Genomic DNA, 21,363 nt, shown 5'->3' with positions numbered 1-21,363 from the left:
CAAGTCTAAAGGACATCTAAGCTTAACGAAGTATAATACACACATCAGACTGAAAAGCACAAGCCCCCAGAGGATGCTCACCCAGCCATTATAAAGTTCAATGAGAAAAGTTTGCGTTACTGGAGGAAGAGGCAAGGAAAGGTAGCTTAGTTTAAAGCTGGTCCTTACATTCTGTTTCTAGAAGGAAAGCAGTGGAGCATGGGAGCACCAGAATAGTCCTTGCCTTGAAGCTTCACATAATATATGGCTTCATTCAATAGTCCATATGACAAAACACTTGCCAGTACAGTCTCTAGTTTCAAGAGCAATGGATTTAGCGTTCACAGCGAACTTGCCAAGTAGCTGGATTTTTTTACTTTAGGACATCATAATTCATTGTCTTTCCATCATTCTAGTATATGTTGTATTAGGAGTCCTTAATTATTATGGTTTCCTGTTAATCAGGAATAGGGAGTCCAATATGGAGTCCAAGGAATTCTGATAGCTATGGTCTTCCAAATGCTATTGGACTCCCATCATTCCTGAACATTGGCTATGGAGGTTGAAGCTGATGGAAGCTGGGAGTTCAACCTGTAGAAGGCCCCCAGGCAGCCATCTCTGCTACAAATTGTTAGAGTAGTTAAACATGCATGTGGGATCAAGTCAGGCTGGATAGCTCAGTTGGTTAGAGTATGGTGCTGATAACACCAAGCTTACATATTCCTGCATTACAGGGGATTGATCCTCAGGGTCCATTCCAACTCTACAATTGTATGATTTCATGTGCAGACTTCTCAAAACATGCAATCAACATTTGTTCTCCCATTAGATGAGAGAGTAACAAGGGCAATGAGATATCTTGACATGAGCACTTCTGCTAACATAAGAGCATCAAGACGGGTTGAGTTATAGTACAAATAAGTGACACCAGAGATCTTGGACTGGTACATTGGAAGCTACTTATACCAAACTAAGTCAGGCCATAGGTCCATCTAGCTCAATATTGCCAACACTGGCAGGCAGAAGCTCCTCAGTGTTTCAGTCAAGGAATATTCCCAACCCTACCTGGGCACACCAGCAATTGACCCTGGAACCTCTATTCACAAAACATTGTGCTCTACTACTGAGCTACAGCTCTTCTTCAAAGCATCTTGAACCTCTTCTGCCCTTGAGGAGGGGTCAAGACATCAGTCTGGATTACTCATACTGAGGCAAAGAAATGTCTGGGGAAATCCGGACATATGACAACCCATGTCAGAAGTGTAGATTTTTGGCAAATTCCATTTAAAATAGCTCAACAAAAATAATTGCTCAAAGTAGCACTCCAAATAAATTCAACGCTCTACCAGCAGAGGTCTTGCCAAGCCATGGTAATTTGGATAGTACTATGCCACATTAGCCTTTAAATAAATACTTCATAGACACAACAGAGCAGAATATCGGCTAGGCCAGGTGTGGGGAACCTGCGGCGCTCCAGGTGTTTCTGAACTACAACTCCCATAATCTCTAGCCATTGACCATGATTGAAATGCTGGGTTCTGAAACACGGGGAGGGCAAATTTTCCCCACACCTGACCTAGGTAGATTAAAACCACTATTCCAGAAGACCACCACAAGGAGACAGGCTGAGAAAGATACGTGCCACACGTAGATATGGAGAACATTCAGATTCAATGTGGAGATGTACCTACGTACGTGACACATGCAAAGAAGTGGAGGTTGCTATCTTGTTCAAAAGGAACACATTCACCTTTCTATAGTTACAGTAGAATACCATGCATTTTTATGGTACGGTACTTTAAAGTGATAAAAGTACTTCTTATACCTTCTCAATAATATTCACAGCAACCCTGTAGAGTAGGTCACTACAATCATCTTCCTATTGCATAAAAGGTAGCAGGCCAAGGCTGCTTGTTTAAAGTCATCTACTGAGTTCATGGTGAGATTTGAATCTGATATTTCCTAGTTCACCGCTCAATCTCTTAGCCACTGCAGTAGCTCTGTGGAACCAATCTCTGAACCTTTTAACTCCTTGAGATAGATGTCTTTCCCTCTGGGTTACTGAAAAAAAGCTCTCCTCCCCAAACAGCACAAACACTGCCACCATCTCACCATTTTGATTGCCATGAGAGCCTAGGAACCCCCCACACTAACCAGTAGCCACTAGCATTCTGTCTACTGCTCAAGAGGAGTGTCTGATTCTTGCAAGCTTTGACAGGTTGCAGCATTCTTCTTAATGCCCCAGAGGTTGCAGGCTTATTTATTTTAGTTACATTCAAAAGAGAAAAGGGGGGAAAGGAAGGCTATGTTTCAGGAAATCATGGCTGAAGAGAAAAGGTTGCAGAGACCGGTCAGGCTAAATCCTAAATCTGGCAAGTCAATAAAGCCCTACTGGTTAATCAAATACTGGATTATTCTAAAACCATTTCTGCAAGCATGAAGGGAAAGAGGAGCAGTGGGAATTATATAGGATTTCAGCTACTGAGAGCACATTATTTATGAGAAGGCATAGCTGTGCTTAGTGCTACCTTTCAGTCAACTGTCCTAGGAAAAAGTCAAACCGCCTGAGACCAAAAGCGTGTGGGAAGGATCTTCTCTGCCACTTAGAAAAGTCTCCACTACGGATGCTGCATCCAGCTGAACATTTTGGAACCCGTACAATAAAGAGAAGCAAAATCTACAGAAGAGGGCCTGTGTTCATACCGTACAGAACTCATACCAAGCTTTCACTTAGCCAGCACTTTAGAATGAAATAAAAAAAAAAACCAGTGTTTAATGAAGAGCCTATTTTACATTCGAGTACACAGGTGGCTTCTAAGGCCTAGAAAGCAGCTGTTTGACCTTCCTGAGATCAACAGGAAGCAAATTCCTGCTCATTTCAGGGCTGGGCACTTTGATCGTGGGGGGACACCACTTAATCTTTAACAGCGAACACACCACACTGGCATCATTTCCTGGGCCACGTGTCCCCCTAGGACTGCCCAGAGCCTTCTCTCCTTAAGCCTAGAAGCAGCACCAAGCGAGCACAGTCGCCAAAGAAACGAACTCTGCAGCTAAACCACCCTGGGCCCCATTCATCTCTGAGGCCACAGCAAAAGCAGATGCCTGCCAAGCTGGATCCTCCTCCTCTCTCCTCCCTGCCCCCAAGTGCTGACTTTAAAAGCTGTTCATAAATACATGTTTTTAATCCAGACAGAGCTACAGATAGGCTCGTCATTCAAAGCATTCTTTCCCCAGTCACAATGCCCACAGCAGGCTAAGCAGCACTGAAATTACTCAACAAACAGTGTCCAGACTAGCTCTTCTCATAGGCTGCTGAACCCTCAACGGCGTTCTCCCTCGCACGGTTTTTGGAAAGGACATTTCAAGGTTTTCCCTCCTTCTCACTTCTGTTTGTTTCCACTATGCAGAGAATTGCTATCACCTTCAAATTATTTTTTAAAAGGCTATCAACATCCAAACACATCTTTCCGCTAAGCAAAAACCAAATGTTCTGCAGCTATGAGGCCTAGAAGCATGCCTTGAAAGAGACCCAAATCAAGATTGTTTTGCCTGCTGCATCACCTTCACAACCCCCAAAATCTGAACTACACATTACAAAGAATGATGTGACAGACTGGGGCAGAATTCTAGACTGTACCATCTTAGATTGTAAACGAAGGGGGGTGGCAAAAAAGGGAGAATTTTAGTACTCTGCACAGTAAAACAACAACAGCAATACTGCGGGTGGAAATCTAACGTATCAGAGAGATATGCTCGGGATAGTCTTTTTGACAGGCAAGTCATGGAGAAAACTTGATGGAAGGGGAAGCACTCAAAAATATTCTCCCTGCACCACACAATGGTACAGTCCAGAATACTGCAAAAAAAAAAAAGTGGCTCCGAATCTTGTTGGTTTCCTGCATGGCTGAAGTATGCTACAAAGAGAGAATACATTGGGACACTGCAAATTAAAGAGGGAGGATCAGCAAGTGAGTGGCAAGGCAGTTCACAAGGGAAAGGCCCTTGCTTCCCGCCCCCCCCATAACATATGGGTCAACTGCCTACTTATACTAGACATCAAGCTATCAGGACACACAAGATGGGGGCAGGGGAGGATGAAAGAGCCAGGAGCAGTGAAGCTCTAGGGAAGCAACCACCTTTTCTTCTTGCTCACAGCCAATCACAACTGTGCTTGCTATCAGGCAGCCCCTTAACTCCCTCTATCTCGTTTCAATGCATGAAAAAGCAGTGTGCTGGCCTTTGCGAGAGGTTCGGATCAAGAGCAATTGCAGTGAAGGGGGGAAGCGCAGAAAGACAAGCGGAGAGAAATCAGGAAAAATCATTTTTCCACATGGGGACTGTACACGAAAGCACAATTCGCAAGGCGAGAGAATGAATAAACAAGAATGAGCCTTCCAAACAATGCAGCCTATACTAAAAAGCGCGTCTTCTGTCCATTTAATTAGTGGGAGGTCAGCGAGAATGTCAAGCTTTGCCATCGAGTTCCTCTGTTCAGGAGGAGAAAATTAGACTTTTAAATTAAGGTGCTTTTGGCCTTTTCAATAGGATTCATACAGGGGAAAGAATGGTTCGCCATGCCTTTGCTCCTCCAACGGTTGCACTAAATGGTATAGATCAACCCAGGGTCAGACTGACACAGCACCAAAATTTATCACTGCCAAAGGTATTTTCTATAGGCTGTGTGTAGATCTGTAGGTCTAGACAGCAAAAGGGAGCCAATGTTATTCCAGGGGGAAGGCCAAATTGTCACCTTGTCAAATAGTGCCTAGCATATCTTTGAGCGCTACGCAAATGTTAAGTGATGGCAGTAGACGACCACTCTCTGCTTTGCACTCCATTCAAGCATGGCTTGATGAGAATGGGCACGCAAAGTGAAAGCCACAAGCTACAATCCCCATCTTCCCCATCTACCCACAAGGTCACTTGAGGGTGCTCACTTTTACTCCCATATGCTCTCCCTCTCCCACAGATGGTATAATGATGAAGGGATAAGTTTTAAAAAAGAGTGCATATAGATGGATAGATATAGACAGATAGATAAGACAGACAGCTATGGATATACATATATACATATACATACACACCCACACCCCTCATAGGCCTAACTTACATGGATAAACAATCTATATTGTACAGCACTGCCCAATTCAGAAGCCGCCTCCTCTGCCAACTCCTGCCACATGCAACCACCCTTGACCTGTCCATGCATCTTATTTGTTTCATGAAACTCCCTGCATCCGTAGTTACAAACCTTCCCTTCCTAGCATGCACTGAAGCCTGGCTATTTTGCTTAGCGACGCAATACAAAACAAAAAAAAAAAACAACCCTGTGAGGGTGGGGTAAGCGAAGACTAGTTATCTAAAATGAAACCATACAAAAAGGCCATGACAACTAAAAAGGTGGGAAGAAACAGTGCAACCCCGGGGAAATACAAAATCTATTTTTAGACGAGGTCAGAATTCCCAGGGCACTTACATCCTTATAGCATACTAAGACCCTGGCTGCAATGTCACCAGTATCTGCAATAGTTAAAAAGAGACCATAATCTCTCAGATTCCTATGAAGCAGTCCTTCCTGCTATCTCATAAATTTAATTTCCTGCCTCCCTAAATTTCCATGAAAACAAAAACCCAGCTTAAAGAATTTAGAAGCTGTCCAGACCAATCAGTCAGGGAGGGAGGGGGCGGAGAAGAGAGGAGGGAGGAGGAGGAGGAGGGCTTGGTGGTTGATGGCAGATTTGCAGAGATCACCCAAGGCCTAATAAGTCATTGCAATTTTTTTAAGCATTTGGTCAGCATTCCCAGTAGAGAGAAATCTCAGAATACAACAGCACTCCTTTGGCAGGGCAAGCAGGGGAACATCAAGGGTGCTGCAGGCCAAGGGACGTGAGAGCAGCAGCAGGGCTGGGCCTCTCTCAGGGAGGGAGAGGCAGGACTGGAATAGCTTCTGCTGCTGCGTTGGGGAAGAGGGAAGAGAAAGCCTGCAGCTTAACATTTAAAGTGACAGGCATAGCAGCAAAGGGAGCTGGGAAAGCAGATGGCAGCACGTTTACAGGCCAGCCGGAGGAAACTTATGCTCCTACCGCCCATGCAAGATTATAATCATGAGTGCAAGTATGTTAACTCACAAAAAAGAGGGGGGAAGGAAAACAAAGACAGGGAAGGCTGGGGAAGAGGAAGATCACCCTTGTCAAGATTATGCCTATGCGGAGAACATGACACCGCCATCAATGCTTTAAGGGGGTTTTAAGTACCACCCTTCAAGCACAGGAGCCCCTTAGAGACAGTCTCTGGTTAAGGATTCTGTTTTCTCTCTCGCTGCTTGGCTGCCCTATAGTTTGGGTGGAGCTGGACTAACTCTGCATTTTTAAAGCACCAAAAGTGAACAGGACTCTTTTTCAGCAAGATAATGCACTCCTGCCAGAACTCCTCAAGCACAAAAGCCCACCTGAGGTATCCTGCCACCAGAAGGGGTGGTAGGGCTTGCAGTGGTCAGTTGCTCCAAGTGATATAAGGTGAGAGAACAGGACGCTTGCAGTGAATTTGCTAACACCTCCTCTGCCCAGATAGGCAAAACATGCCAGGCCTGCTCATGCTGAGGTTTCTGGCTGCCTCTCTCTCTCCCTTCCTTGCTACTCATTTGCAATGCTGAAGTATTCAGTTCAAGATCTCTCCCCAAAGATGGCTCCTTTTGACATGCTTTGCTCACAAAAATGCATTTCTGTCTGGTAGACCCATTGCCCCCATCTCCATGTTAATTTCACATCCCTTTCATTCAATGTGAAGGAAGGTGCTTTGTCTCCTACAGAACAGATACATCATGGTATATAGGGCATTTCAGACTCAGAAGCATCTTTCCTGCATGCTACCCACAGCAGAACTGATGCAGCAAGACAATTTCCCTTCTATGAGGCGAATACTGAGCTTTCATAAAAGCTTTGGTGTACAAAATGCTTACAATGCCAGACACAAGTGATAAAGCTGAGAGGGGGAGGGGATTTCATGCACAAAATATTTTTTTACTTTTAAAAGACAGCTTACAAATATTATGGCTTTAGAGGCAGAGTAGAAAACCTTTGCCTCTCCTCTTCTCCCTGGTGTTGCTGAACTTTCAACTCCCATCAGCCTCTGCAAGATTCACCAATTACCAGGGACGATGGGAGTTGCAGTTTAGCAATGTCTGGGAGGGCCAAATGTTCCACATAACTGTTTTAAAGTTATGTGTATCCCTGTGACTCAGGTGTTAGGAACCATTTTCTAGCCAAAGACTGCATTCCCTTGTGGTGAAACTTTAGGTGGGCTGCATGCAGGTGATAGGGAGAGCCAGAGGCAAGAGTGGGCAAAGTAATGCATGTGAGAGCAGACTACATTCCAGCCATGCAAAAGGCAGGAACACACATTATCTATTTATCTTCCACTATCAAAGACACATTCAGAGTAAGCAAGGCAAAAGCACAGAGAGGGGCAATAAGCAGGGCTAGCAAGTGGTGTGGTCTAAAGAGTCCTTAAGGCAATATTCTGCCTCCCCTTGGCCTCCCCTCTTTTAAAGGACCAAGTTTAAGAGGAACTACATGTGGCTAAAGAATGGCATTTTAAATTGTGCCTATGCCATATCATTAAGTCTACTGCATTTGCTGTAAAAGTATAGGCACACATAAAGAGAACAGGGAATTTTTAAAGATGTGTTTATTTCATGCTGTAGTTTTTCAAATCACTTTTAAAAGCACTGAGAAAGGTCTTCAAAAAAACCAATACACTTCAATGGCTGCAAATTCGCAAAATGAAAACTAAACCAGTTCAGTGCTGCAAATCATTGTAGGCAATCAAGGGCTGACTTTTAAAGAAACACATACCTTGAGCTGTGTACACACTCTACATTTAAAGCACCTTGCTTCCCCTCCCCTAAAAAGAAAGGAAGGAAGAATTCTGGAAATTGTAGTTTACCCGTAACAGAGCTACAATTCTAAGCACCCTGAACAAACTTCAGCTCCCAGAATTCTTGGGAGCAGGGACTGTGCTTTAAATTCATGGTGTGCATGCAGCCTGAGCACAATTCTTCAGCAAGCAAAATACGCAGTAAAGATGTAGCTCCCTTAACACTACGAATTCAAGGCATCAAGAAGGAAATAGCTCAAAGATGAATAAATTTTTGAAAGACAATAGAAGCCAGACTTCAGTGTTGATCCCCCAAGCCAAGGCTCCTCCCACCCCTCATTCATTACTTCCTGTTTTAACTGCAAACTAAAGCTTAATTTGTGTCCAAATTGGCAAACTATGATTTGTGATTACTTCAAACCGGGAGCTTCCAAAGCAGGCAACTGCCCAAAAGCAGTCAGTATCTCTTAGGACATGATACTAAGGTTCCATGCTTAGCCCAAAAGGTATAAAGACTAAAGGTCAGAAGCTCCCTATAAGCTAATGGAAATGGCTGCAGACTTCCCACATTGGCCCAATCCAACACCAGAAGTCAAAGTTGGATGTATTCCACAACCATAAAGTTCCAGTGCTGCTGATGAAAACTTTTGATTCTGATGCCTTGGAATTTTAAATATTTTCCATAGCCCAGTTTAGGGCAGTTAGTAGCTTTTAGCAGCAAGAAACATTCATTCTTAATAGTTCTGACATGCTTGATGGAGGTATTGTTCTAGCAAATTGGTTTCTTCATTAGTGTCTCCTGGACGGCCATATTCACAATGAAGATTTATTTGTTTTGCAATGAGATAGACTACTGTACCAAGCCCTTACAAGAGTTCAGCTCCTCTGCAAGTTGAACTCTTAGTGGCAAAAAAGCTGAACTCTTGTGAGGTTTGGTTCAGCACAAAATTTATCTTAATTGTGAATCATGGCAGTTGATACACTGCTGAAGTTTTTTTGTTTTTGCTAATGATGCACCTTAGGATGGTGCCTGCAACAAATGCAATTTAATTAACAGATTTATCCATGGTGAACTTAAAAGCCACAATAAGCAATAAGTCAAAAGCAACAGAAACATGCAATAAAATAAATAAAATAAGCAGAAGTGTTAAGTCTCCTGCAGCATAACAACAAAAAGTCTTGTGGCACCTTAAAGACTAGCAAATGTATAATGGCATAAGCTTTTGTGGACTGAATCCCACTTCATCAGTTGAAATCTTAGTTGGCAGGTATACGAAGGAGAAAACTGAACGGCAACGAGAAACAAAGTTATAGGCAGTAATAATGAGCTTAAATGTATGTCAAATAGGCAAATCTTCTACAAAAGCAGACTGGTGACATTGTTGAGATGAATGTATTAACACCTGTAGTGGGGTAGCGAACCATTCACAAGAAACAGTCATGGATAACGTGGATATCTTGGCATCATAAGTGAAATAACATTTTGTAGTTCGATAAAAATCCTTTGCCTCAATTTAACCCACCAGTGATGACACTGAACATTCAAATTAGCAGTGAAATGGAGATCCCCTCTGCTTGCATTTTCAGCATCAGGCCAAAATAGGTTATAGACCTTTTCTACAAGAGTTAACTCCCAGCAACCAGAAATAGTCCAGAAGTCTGATCTTTCCAGAAGGCCTAAGAACAGAACTGGGCAGCAGTCAGATTCTTTTTTAGAGTCCTGTACCCCTGCTTAGAATATTTCTACTCTCCAGGATAAACTAGAATTGTGGAAACTGAAAAGCAAAGATGAAGTCCAAATTTATTTGATCACAACCTTGTTGCAATCCCACTACAATATCCACATTATAGGTGCAAGCTATTCCCTATGCATTTTTGCTCAATGTCAACAGTATGCAAAATTATTGCACAACTTTTTTTTAAAAGGCTTCTGCTTGTCACAAATTTCTATTGTGTCTGTTTGGGGAAATTGCCCATACCAGTCTGTATGTAAGAGGCCTTCCCTCAGGCAAAGACAACACAGTTTCTCGTAAAGGGCAGTCAGGAATTTGAAGTGTTGAAATTATACCTGTGTATCAAACAAACAAAACTGAGAGTTCTGTTTACGAGCAGACAGTGTGCAAGAGGGTGCATGCTTAAAATATGCATGCTTGTTTTTCACCTTGTTTAGGGTTGACACAAGTACCACCTCCTGGTATTTCACTATCAGCTCTGCTACTTCCTAGGAGGACAACCCACTGCAGTTTTATCATGATTCTGGCACTAACTTACTTTATAAAAATATTTTCTGGTTGTCACCATTTCTCTTGATGCCCAGAAGCCACCAACAAAAAGGAAAATAATTGCAGGGAATTAGAAAAAAACTGTTTCACATTGGGGATAGCTCAGTTGGCAGGGCATGAGACACTCAATCTCAGGAATGTGGGTTTGAGCCCCAGACTGGGTAAAAGGATTCCTGCATTGCAGAAGGTTGGAATAGATGACCCTCGTGGTCCCTTCCAACTCTACAATTCTATGACAATCTTGTTTGCACCATCTACACCAGGTTTCCAGACACGTGAAATACCATCTCCCAGTGTGCGTGGAGAACACATCTGCCCTGAGCATACCCAGGCCTAGCAACCTGTGCATTCTGCACAGACGTTGCCACTGTGCCAGCCTCTTCAAGCCCCTCCTGGGCCTTGGATACAGCAAGGAAGGGGGTGTGGGGGCTATTCCTCTCAGCAACAGTCTCTTCCTATGCTTCTGGTGTTTCCTGCACCTGCTCGGACTCTCCCCCTTGCTACAGCCCCGGCTCCTGCTTCACGGGTGGGCACAAAACCACATAAACCACTGGCCCCTTCCCCTGGATGAGCCTCAGGTAGGAGCATCGCTATGTCTGCAACACAGCTCTGCCATTCCCTGACAGCATCTCCCTTACACACTTCATGTATTTATTGCAGCACACACAAATGCTAGACGAAGCAGCCCCTAACTGAAGCACAATAAACATCCCTCAATTTTCTAGGCACATCGGAAGCTGCGAAATACAGAGACAGACCCCTGGCCTGCCTGGCTCAGCATCTTCTGCACCAGGGGAGCTTTGGGCAAGGCCAGAAGCCAAGTGGGTGGAGCAACAGAGGCAGCTCATCTCTACAGTTCACAACATTCCAGCTGCACAAAAGTCAAAAAGTTTCTACATGCCCCTCTCTCCATCCAAGCAAGGCACATCACAAGAGTTCTAAGACACATTCCAGCAAGTACTTGAAGGGGGCACGGAGCAGGGCTGGTCAGGTGTGATGCAACTAGAGAGGTGTGTGGAGGGTCACTTTCGATTCCTGGGGCTAAAGTTGCCACCCTGACTGACTGGGAGCAACTCTTCAAGGTTTCAAACAAGGGACATTCTCAACACTCCCCAGAGAGGCCAAGGATTGAAACTAGGACCATCTGCACGCCCGGTGGATGCTATGGCTCTCCCTAAATGTTTGGAACAGGGCAGTCCATATTTATTTTTTGCAGAACTGTAAAGTACAGTGGACACTCGGGCTGCGAACGTAATCCGTGCAGGATACACGTTCACAACCTGCAGCCTTCGCAACCCACAGTGGCGCGTCTGTGCATGCGCAGGTTGCGATTCGGCGCTTCTGCAGATACGCGACCCCCGAAACCCGGAAGTAACCCGTTCTGGAACTTCCGGGTTTTGGTAGGTCCATAACTCAAAAAAACGCAACCTGAAGTGTCTGTAAACCGAGGTATGACTGTACTGCAAGCATCTTGACACGGCAACCCCCCAATCTGGTTGGTCCCCGTGAATGCACAGTGCTGGGCTAGCTTGCACCTTTGACCTGATCCAGCAGGCTCTCCTTAGGTTCTCATTCATTTAAAAAAAGACAAACAGGCTCACAAGACAAACGGACTAAAGGCTCAGCAGTGTATATATGCGCCCTTTAACATACCTGGCAACAATCCAGGAGTTTGCGTTTGATTTCTCCTCCCACCACCAGCTAAGTGTCTCCCTGTTGTACTTGCCACTTCTTTACCCAAAATTAAGCCATTAAAATAGCCCTCCAGTATTGGCAGAAACACTCCAAGAAGATGCACCCTAAACTTTACCACTCATGAATTCCATTGTTTAAAGGTCAAACATTCGTTATTAATCTTTGCCCTAGACCCTTGTCTAGATCTTAGCTGCCTTTTCCTAAAGCAGGACGGGAGAACCTGCCAACCGCCCAACATTGCTAGTCTCCCAACATCCATCATCCACAGCCACAATGGCTGCTGCTCAGAGATTATGGGAGCTGCTGGACTACAGCTCCCCATACCTCTCCTAATGCTAGTTCACAGTTTAGGGGGCCCTTGTACCAGTGTGCCTCATTTCATTTCTGAACATTAGGTCCATGGGGGGAGCCCCTGAAGTGGAAAATGGCCTGGAAGGGACAGCGGAAGGGGCACAATAAAGTTTATACTAAAACTGGGTTATAAATAATAATAATAATAATAATAATAATAATAATAATGCCTCCTTCTCATAGGACAGGATGCCTTTTTCTATTCTTTTTTCTTTTTCTTTTAAAAAGCATGATAGAGATTGCTTAATTTGCACAATGAAATCTGTGCAGCCTAAAATCACATGGCTGTCCAAAAAAATAAAAGAGGTTTCCAGGGAAATTGCCACATAGGAGCATATAGAAACGGGATTTTTAATTTTTCAAAAAGGAGGGGGGGTGACAGACACACACACACACACACACACACACAGAGAGAGAGAGAGAGAGAGAGAGAGAGAGAGAGAGAGAGAGAGAGAGAGCGCGCACACACTTTTTTGCAGAGCAACAGAACAATCAGGAGGAGGAACATCTCAGCATGCTAGTCAAAGGTGGTGTGAGAGATACAGTGGCAAGGCTGATGCTTCTTTAATGAAGTACTAACCTTCAAGCAAAGAAACTGGGAATGTAGCAACACTCAAGACAGGAAGAGGTGCAGACTGCATCAGATACTGGCAGCTATATCACCAACAACACACATGGTGCTTTATGAAGAAAGAGCCTAAGCAAGAGATGCCAGTCCCTGCCCCCACTTCATTTACAGCTGAAATTTCAACAGTAGAGGAAAACAAAGGAAGGGCAGGGGGAAAGGGACACTCTTGAAAAGGAATGTGCAAGAGCAAGAGGGACAACGTATACTTTGGCTCCATTCAGACGCATATTATGTGAAAAGACAACTGGGATGGGCATACCTCTAAGCTAGCAGTGCTCTTTCAGGGAGCAGCAAAGTGATGTAGCAGCTCAGCTCTTTCAGAGCTTAAGCAAATATTCTATTCAGATATTATTGCATGGGAAGCCTCAACTTTAAAAACCTCATTACTTTCAGTGAGAAGTGGCAAACACAAGCTCAGGGGTGGTTAAAAAGAGCTATAGGAGACAAGTGAGCCTTCGTGCATTAAGTAGCTTACCACCCAAAAGGTGGTAGGTTTGGCAGAGCCAAGAGAAGCACACAAGCTACACTGTACAATGGGCAAACTCTTTGCCAGCAGAAGAGAGAACAGAACCCAGATCTGCCCATCCCAACACAACAAGGACACAGAGTTCAGCCGCTGTAGCTGGTCCAGGCCATCCCTGCTTATTCAGGCAAATCCCCAGTGGAGATTCTGGAAGGAATTTTGCGCAACCTGAGCAGAATGCGGCCCAACTACTAAAAGAAGAGAGAGACTAAAAGGAGACTGGCCGTAGCTTCCACATTAAAAAGCCTTCAGCAAAAGAAAGAAACCCCAAACAGAAACTTCTAGCAGAAAGATGGGTGTGGACCCAGCTAAAAAATTCCTAAAAATTGACTCATTAAGAACAAGCTCTCTCTAAAATGAATTGCCACTGGGATTTGCCAGTCTCAATTCACCAGTCACGTCATCACCAGGCCTCTCCCAGATCTGGGGGAAAAAGGCATCTTTTCTGCTTAACCCAGCATTCCTCCCTCTTCTCCCTCATGGGTGCCTATTAATAGAAAGAAAGGAGGGGGAAGGGAGAAACCAACCCTTTGAGCTTCCTAGCAGCCTAGCTAGATCTTCCTTCTTCCTGTGTGGGCGTGGTGGAACCGCTGGCACCTCCAAGGAGATCTTTTGGCTTTCCAAAAAGAAAACGGGGGGGGGAGGGGGGAGAAAACAGCCTTCCTGTTCAAGCTCACAGGCTCCTCTTTCTGCCCCGAAAATCCCCGCAAGGACCTGGCTGTCCAATTGGAAAATAATGAGATAGCAAATTTTATTTACAACTCCTCTCTTTCTTTCTTTCTTTCTCTCTCTCCCTCCACCCACTCCGCTTTTTAATGGCTAAATCGTGAGTCATTTTGGCACTGTTAGAATACACAGGAAGTTGTCCCTGTTTTACAGGCACCACTCTTCATTTGTTGTTAAATATTTATCCTACACAACGATGCCTGAAGAGAAGCTGAGGGCCTGTTTGCGCCGCTTTGAGGTTTCAAGGCAACAGGATCGGGTCAGAAAGAAGAGGCAGGGGCCTAAGCGGAGAGGAACAAGGGGGGGGGGAAGGCCTAGGCAACCAGGTTTGGGGAAGATGCTGCCTCAGACACCTGCCTGCCTGTTTGACTTATGCTCCTTGAAGTAAATCTGAAGTAACCTGCTGTAAAATCTCCCTCCCTACTTCCAAGGTCTCCTTCACCAATGCAGATTAGAACCATAAGCATGTGTAAATGGAAGTGGTGTGTGTGCGTGCTTATGGGTGAAATCTATTCTTTTAACAGTCTTCAGTCACCTTTTTTCCCACTATTAGCCAGGCCACGCTGCTGCAACTACATTAAATGACCCTGAGGACGCATCCCTCAGTCAACCTTCATGGATCCTTATGGAGATATTCTGTCCCAATCCCCCAATTTCTGCATGTGCAACACCAACCAATAATGCCATTATCTCAGGTTTCAACTTATTATCCAAAAGCCACAGATCTTTGAATTGCAAATAACTCCTTTGCCATTCCACACACACACCCCACCCTCGCTGCCCCAAACACTGTTCCACTGATGGGACATAATGCTACCCTGAACCTGCTGGGCATTTAGGCAGCCATGCCAATGAAACTCTCTTTCTTCCAACCCTAAAGAATGGCTTGTCACTGGGATAAGCCTTCCCATCTGGATGGTTCAGAAAGGAGAAATGGCCTCCCACCTCTCCCCTCCAGAGCATGAAACCAAGGCAATGATGAGAGAGGGACGGAGGTCATATGGAATTTTCCCCCTTCTCAGCAGCTTGGCCCAGAAAGGACAGGGAAGGGAGGGAGGAAGATGGAGAGTCGACATTGACAAGCCTTACAATAGGAGAGCTGCATTGTAATCAAGGCCTGGCTCCCAACCCCTAGGAGAAAAAGCTGCCCAAAACCAGATTTCAGAGCACTCAGCCGCCCAGTCCATTGGATTTCCCCTCTGCTCCATTCTTGTGGGAGAGCAGCAGAGGGGTTGGGCCTGTCGAAAAGGTTCCCAGGGCAAGCCAGAGAGCAAAGGGAGGCTTATTTAATTAAAAAGGGGGGGAGAAAGCAATGTGGGGGCAGGAGTTGCCAAGCATCATTTGCAGCACTTGCTGACTACTGAGAAGAATTATCTACAGGGAGAACCCTTTTATACCTGCTAATAGGCCTGTGCTTATCTCTTAACTATATACAAATGACCTGCAGCTTTAGCAGATTTCCTCCTATTCTCCCAATTGTTTGCGGAGCAGTTAGAAGATTTGAAGGTCCTATTGTTTTCACAGGGTGACAAACAACCTCAGAGACCACCACCACACACCCCATCCCCCCACTATTGTTTGAATGGCTACATTCAAATTGAAAGCACCACACACACACACACACACACACACACACACCGCTTTACCCGCTTCCCTTCCCCCATCACATCCTGTTCAGTGAGGGTCTATTTCCCTTGATGCATTTCTAATGAGGCCTGAAAAGATCATGTCAGCTTTTGTTTACTTCCTCGTTTTCAGCACATCTAAGATGTCAGCACAAGCACTGGTAAAGGTGGAGCAAGACTGCACACAGCAACCCACAGAAAACCCTTATTGGCACCGATGGGAAAATATTTTCTGTAGGCCTTGCAAAAAAATAATAATAAATAAACAGAAATAGTAAGGTCACCTTTAGACAGAATGGCTCCTTATTGTAAAAGGCACCATTTGAGTAGAAGAGGCAGCCTTTCTCATTAAGGATAAAACTGTTCCTGGCAGAACTAGAGGTTTAAAAGAGCTGCTGGGCCAATATTGATCCAGTTGATGTGCAATCGAGAAAACTGGAGGGGAGGGGGACACACGGTTTCATTGCACCACCAGTTATTATTTACCTTGTCTCAACAGTGCCTTCTTGGGCCTCTGATCAGGCCTGGCAGATCTAATGGGTTTGGGTGGGGGGGTTGGTCTTTTATAAACTGGATACACTCTGTGGCAGAGAATTTACTTTTTGAGCTTCTCTTGCACGGCACCACACACTCTGCTAGTACCTTCCAGACCAAAACCAGCAACAACATGGAGGCAATTTTCCACACTTACCCTGATCTCATTGCGCCGGATCTCCACGTCACACACCGAATGCCCTTGGTGTGCCCCACTGTAGTAGCAACAAAACTGGCAAACCGCAACCTGCTCAGCCTCGCAGTGGTACAACCGGTAGGCATTGTGCTGGGGGCAACTCCAGGCCCTGACGTCATCCGCCTCCACCAGGAGGTGCCCACGTGCTGTGGAGGGCTGCTGCAGGTGTGTCTGAACATGAGACTGGCAGCAGGGAGCTTCGCACCTCAGGCAGATCTTCTGGGCAGGCAAAGGTGGCCCACGCCGGCAGAAGACACAGTGTAAGACGGAGGGAGTCTTTTCCAGGTTGAGAGAGTTGAACTTCTCCACAATGTTGGTCAGCTTTAAGTTCTTCTCAAGGTTGGGCTTTTGGTTGTAGGCCTGATTACATTCAGGACAACGCACAAGCCCTGTCTCTTTGGCCCATGCCTCTCCTATGCATCCTCTACAAAAGTTGTGCTTACAAGGAAGCTGGACAGGTTCCACAAAGACATGCAGGCAAATGGGGCATATAAGTTCTTCTTCAAAACAGTTCTTCCAGTTTTCAGCCATGTCTCACACCAACAGATTTTTATTTTCAGCAATCTCTCTTTAAAAAGTCAGTTTTTGGTCTACTAACGCAGATGGTGATGAGTTTCCACTTTTGCAACAGAAAGGCCACTAAGTTGCTAATGAACAAAAAAAATAAAATTAAATTGAGAATTATCTCCTAAGATTCCAGGTAAAACAACACACAGAGACACACACCGGAAAACCCAGCAGCACGATCCAATAGGTACAAGTAAGTTAACAACAAAAGCTTGCAAGGTTTAAAATCAAACAATCTTTAACTTAAAGTTTTAAGTTTTGATTCTAAAAAGCAAAAGCAAAGAACTTACCGAGAACTGAAAAAATTCCATACAAAATCCAGAATGGAGTCCAAATGCCATATAAACCTTCTAAGTTAAACACTGCCAAATTATTGTCTCTTTCTGCCCAAGATTTGATATTTTAAAAGAACTTGTCTCTCTCCTGACCAAACTCAAAAGAATCGCTTTTCAAATTATTTGTCCTCCCATCAAAGAGTTCAGAATGCAAGTCTTTAATTAAACCACAAAAAAGTTGGGAGATACAATCCAAACGCAAGACCAGCTAACTTCTAATGCAGCTGAATGGTGCAAAATATATATATGTTCTTCATTGGCTTTGGAAGAGTGCAATCTCAGTAGGAAGACGGGTCAATCATTCGGATGAAATTCCAGCCCAGAGCCAAAGGGACCCTCCCATCCTTAGCTCCTTTCACAAATAGGAATGAAGAGAAGAGGGGGAGGACAACCCAGGGAGGGTGGAAACCACTGAAGACAAATTCAGCCCAGAGAATCAACCTGCTCACAATACCTCGTGGGATTTCTGCCTTCTTAAAATCTGCCTCGGTTTTTATTTTAGCAGGACTGAAATGGAAACAATCCTCCCCCCACTTCCAAAAACCCTTGGTCTTTTGGAAAGTGATGGGCTGCTCTTGCTGGAAGGAAAACAAGTATGCCTTGATCAAACTGAATAGGAATTTCTCAACTGCTAATGAAGAGCCCAGCCCCCGCCTCTTCCCCTTTGCTTCTCTGTTTTCCTTCTGACATGAAAGCTATTTCTCCTTTTGGAACCAGCCTGCAAAAAAAAAAAAAAAAAAAAAAAAAAAACCGGAGGGGGGAGGAGAGAGAGGAGAGGAGAGGAGAGACAGCAGCAGCTTAAAGGGAACTGCTGAAATGTACAATTCCAAGAGGACACAGTCAGTCCTCAGCCATTTTGAGCTGATTTTTTTTAATTGGTAGATTTTTAAATTCTATTTTAGAAAGTAGAAACAAACCTGCTTAAAAAAAACACAGGAGGGGGGTACAAGGGGTGGATGGCACCACCCTGCAAAGTGTGCGCCTGATTGGGGGGGGAGAGAGAAGAGAGGGAGGGAAGGGGAGGGTTTTAAATTGAGTTTATACAGCCGCAGCTGCTGTGCCTTTTAGCTTTTATCATCAGATCAAAAAAAACCCTACATACTCCTCACAACCACCTCCAGCCATCTTGGGTCTCCCCTAATCTTTTAAATAAAATTCTATTTTAAAAACTGTGTGTGCGTGTGTGTGTGATTTATAAATATATATATAGTGTATATATCTATATATACACACAAACACATACAGACAGGCACGCACCTCTATCTTCCGCACCTCTTTCTAATGCTCCCTCAGTCACAAACAACAAGAATTAAGTAGCAGACCAATGGATCAGACGATCTTTCACCTTTGCCACATGCAAGAGAAACAAACAACATAGAATAGAGCCACGATTTCAACCCGAGAGAAAAAGACCCCACGAAAATTAAAGGGGGGAGGGTGTCGGATGCAGAGGAGAGGTATCTTATTGCCACGCTATCACGCAGAACGAAAGCAGGGAATAATATAGACGTTCCGGATCACGTAAACTGGGAGATAGGGGTGGAAAATAGGTTTATATGTCTGATTATTCAGATTCAATACACCCCCAACCGGGGGGAAAACAAAACCCTATATAGATTTTTTTTATTAAAAAAAAAACCTTTTCCTGATGCAAGGCGCAGGATGGGGGAGCTAAGCGAAGAGCTCTCTTTCCCCAGCATACATACAGCCCATTTTAAAAAAAAACTATTAGCCCCCTCCCCTCAAGGTTTGCAAAATAATGCGAGAACGAGCCGGGGTGAGAGAGAGAGAGAGAGAGAGAGAGGGAGAAAGAGAGCGGATGGCACAATAAAAATTAATCGAGGTCTTTTGCGTAGATCGACGGGGTGGCAATCAAGGTGAAGGGGGGTTGCCTATAGGAATAGGTAGCGATGCCGCCGCCGCCGCCGCCTCTTCCTCTCCTCTTCTTCTCCCAGGGGCGGTGAAAGCGCATTAGGGTCGGTGTGAAAGGGGGGAGAGGGGTGGGGGTGGGGTGGGGGGTATGAAGGAACTCAAGGGCGGAAGGATGACTAAAGATCAAGGGCGCATCGCAGGATTTCCCCTTCTCCTCTCCCCCCCCCCGCCCTCCCCGGCTCGGCTTTAAAGGAGCAGCGGCTCAACCCGATCCCGGCTTCGTGTCGCCCGAGCAGCAAGGGCCCCTTTAACCGATCAATAAGCCGATCGATCGATCAATCGGTTCCGATAAATCACGAAACGCGAAGTCCTCCAGAGGAGCAAGGACAAAAAAGGGGGGGAGGGAGGAAAAGAAGGAAGGAGGGAGAGAATGGGGAGTCCAATCCGGAGGGAGCCGCTGCCTCCGTCCCGGGCCTCGCCTCGCCTCGCTCCCCTCCCCTCCGCCGGGTCTGCGCCCAGCCCAGCCCTGCCTAGCCCCAGCCGCCGCAGCCACCGCCAGCCCCTCGCTGCCCGGCTCGGTCGACTCTCAGCGGCTACTGCCGCGGCGCTGCTCAACCCCTTCTCCGGGGCCTCACGTGACCCGCCACAATTTGATACATTAAACACAGCGCGTCCGGCCTCCCTTAAAGGGGCGACGGCGGCGGAGGGGCCCCCGAAGCAGGCCGCTCGCTCGGGCCCCCCCGCGGTCGTACTTACTCGCGAGCCGGGAGCCACTAGGAGCGCCTCCGCCCTGCCGGAGGGAAGCCAGCCATTGCTGAGCTTCCCCTGCTCCGCTTGCCAGATGTCGGGGGGGGGGGGTGAGTCACAGTGGGTCACACTACACACACGCCGGGAAGGGGGGGTAAGAAACGTGGCCAGGTGTACCTATCTAATAAGCACAGGACCTGCTTTCTCACAATGCGTACTGCATGCATATGTATAGAACCTATTACCGGCGGCGTACCGCACTGGGTACACCTACCAGCTGCCTTGCCGAGGGCGGCCGGGGCTCGGTGAAGTGAAGCGACAGACGGGAAAGAGAAGACCTTGTGCACCACGAGGGGACGGGGAAGCGGGCTGCTGCCGAATCAGGCCCTTGGTCCATCCATTCCAGCATTTGCACGGAGGAGGAGCACCTCCTCCGAGGTTTCAGGCGGCAAGGCCTTTCCTTGGCTTAGCGGGAGATGGCAGGGATCAAACCAGGGGTTTCTGCGCGCAGAGCACGTGCGCTACCACGGAACTGCAACCCTTGCCCAATATCCGAAACGGGACTGCTGACAGGTGCAGCAAGATGGGAGCAGGATGGATCTAAGCATATTATTATTATTATTATTATTATTATTATTATTATTATTATTATCTTTGCAAGCAACAAGAAAATCATCCTCTGCATGTAGCAATGAAAGTTGGAGGTCCCCCTAAGTGCACTGATTGTTTATTAAATTCCGCAGACATATCCTAGCCCCTGCTTAATTTGGCCTGTAGAATATATCATCTTTTATGAGAGGCTCCTATTATTTAGTGTCAGCCTAGTGCCAGGTGCTGTACAGGTCTTAATGATGTGATCCCAATGCCCAGATGATTTACGCTCTGTCTGAGCTAAAGAATGCCTGACAGGAGCTGCGAAGAAGCTGGAGTAGCTGACATGTAGTGCCAAGAGATTAATATACTATACAGATTTGGCATAGATGGAGAATAAATGGACTGTAGGTGTTTTCCAGGTGGGTAGGAAATTAACATTTTGAAAGGAAAGCTTCCCCAAAAAAATTCAATGAAGCATCTTGGAAGCTTCAGTCTGGGAACAGAACTTATTTAGAGAAGTTAAGTTGGGATGATTGTCACCCATGCTGCGCACACACACATTCCACTGTACTAAAGTCTCTAGTTAGAGGTTTTGTAGATATTTGTAAGTCTTCCAAAGCCTTTCTGAACAGATGTCACAATGGGATACCCCCACAAATTTTTTTTAAAAATAATATGCTCATCCTGGGGGACAATGTTTCTCACACCACCTTAGACTTCCTTCTCGACTTCAGTAAGAAATTACTTTATCATATAAGGAGGAAGATACAGGACATAATTTCATCTAACAAATATCAGAAGCTATTTCCCCCCATATATTAATACATATAT

General features: G+C 45.5%; 1 protein-coding gene across 3 annotated transcripts in view; it reads right to left on the bottom strand.

Moving 5' to 3' along the window:
• The window catches only part of TRIM8 (tripartite motif containing 8), a 65,958-nt gene extending 45,899 nt beyond the window's left edge, over window positions 1–20,059 (bottom strand). Inside the window, exons 1-2 of one of the 3 annotated variants that reach the window (XM_081912570.1) lie at window positions 19,948–20,059; window positions 16,379–17,064 (exon numbers count right to left, since the gene is read on the bottom strand). In XM_081912570.1, coding sequence (XP_081768696.1) covers window positions 16,379–16,948 — 570 coding nt within the window. In that variant the 5' untranslated portion in view covers window positions 16,949–17,064; window positions 19,948–20,059. Of the gene's footprint in view, window positions 1–16,378; window positions 17,065–17,274; window positions 19,355–19,947 lie in introns of those variants that run through there. The other 2 variants (XM_081912569.1, XM_081912571.1) reach the window with 2 other exon arrangements.
• Between the last annotated feature and the right edge of the window lie 1,304 nt (window positions 20,060–21,363).

Source organism: Podarcis melisellensis, assembly GCF_964234715.1.
Source record: "Podarcis melisellensis genome assembly, chromosome: 5".
Classification (NCBI taxonomy): domain Eukaryota; kingdom Metazoa; phylum Chordata; class Lepidosauria; order Squamata; family Lacertidae; genus Podarcis; species Podarcis melisellensis.
This window is presented reverse-complemented; position numbering and strand designations above follow the sequence as displayed.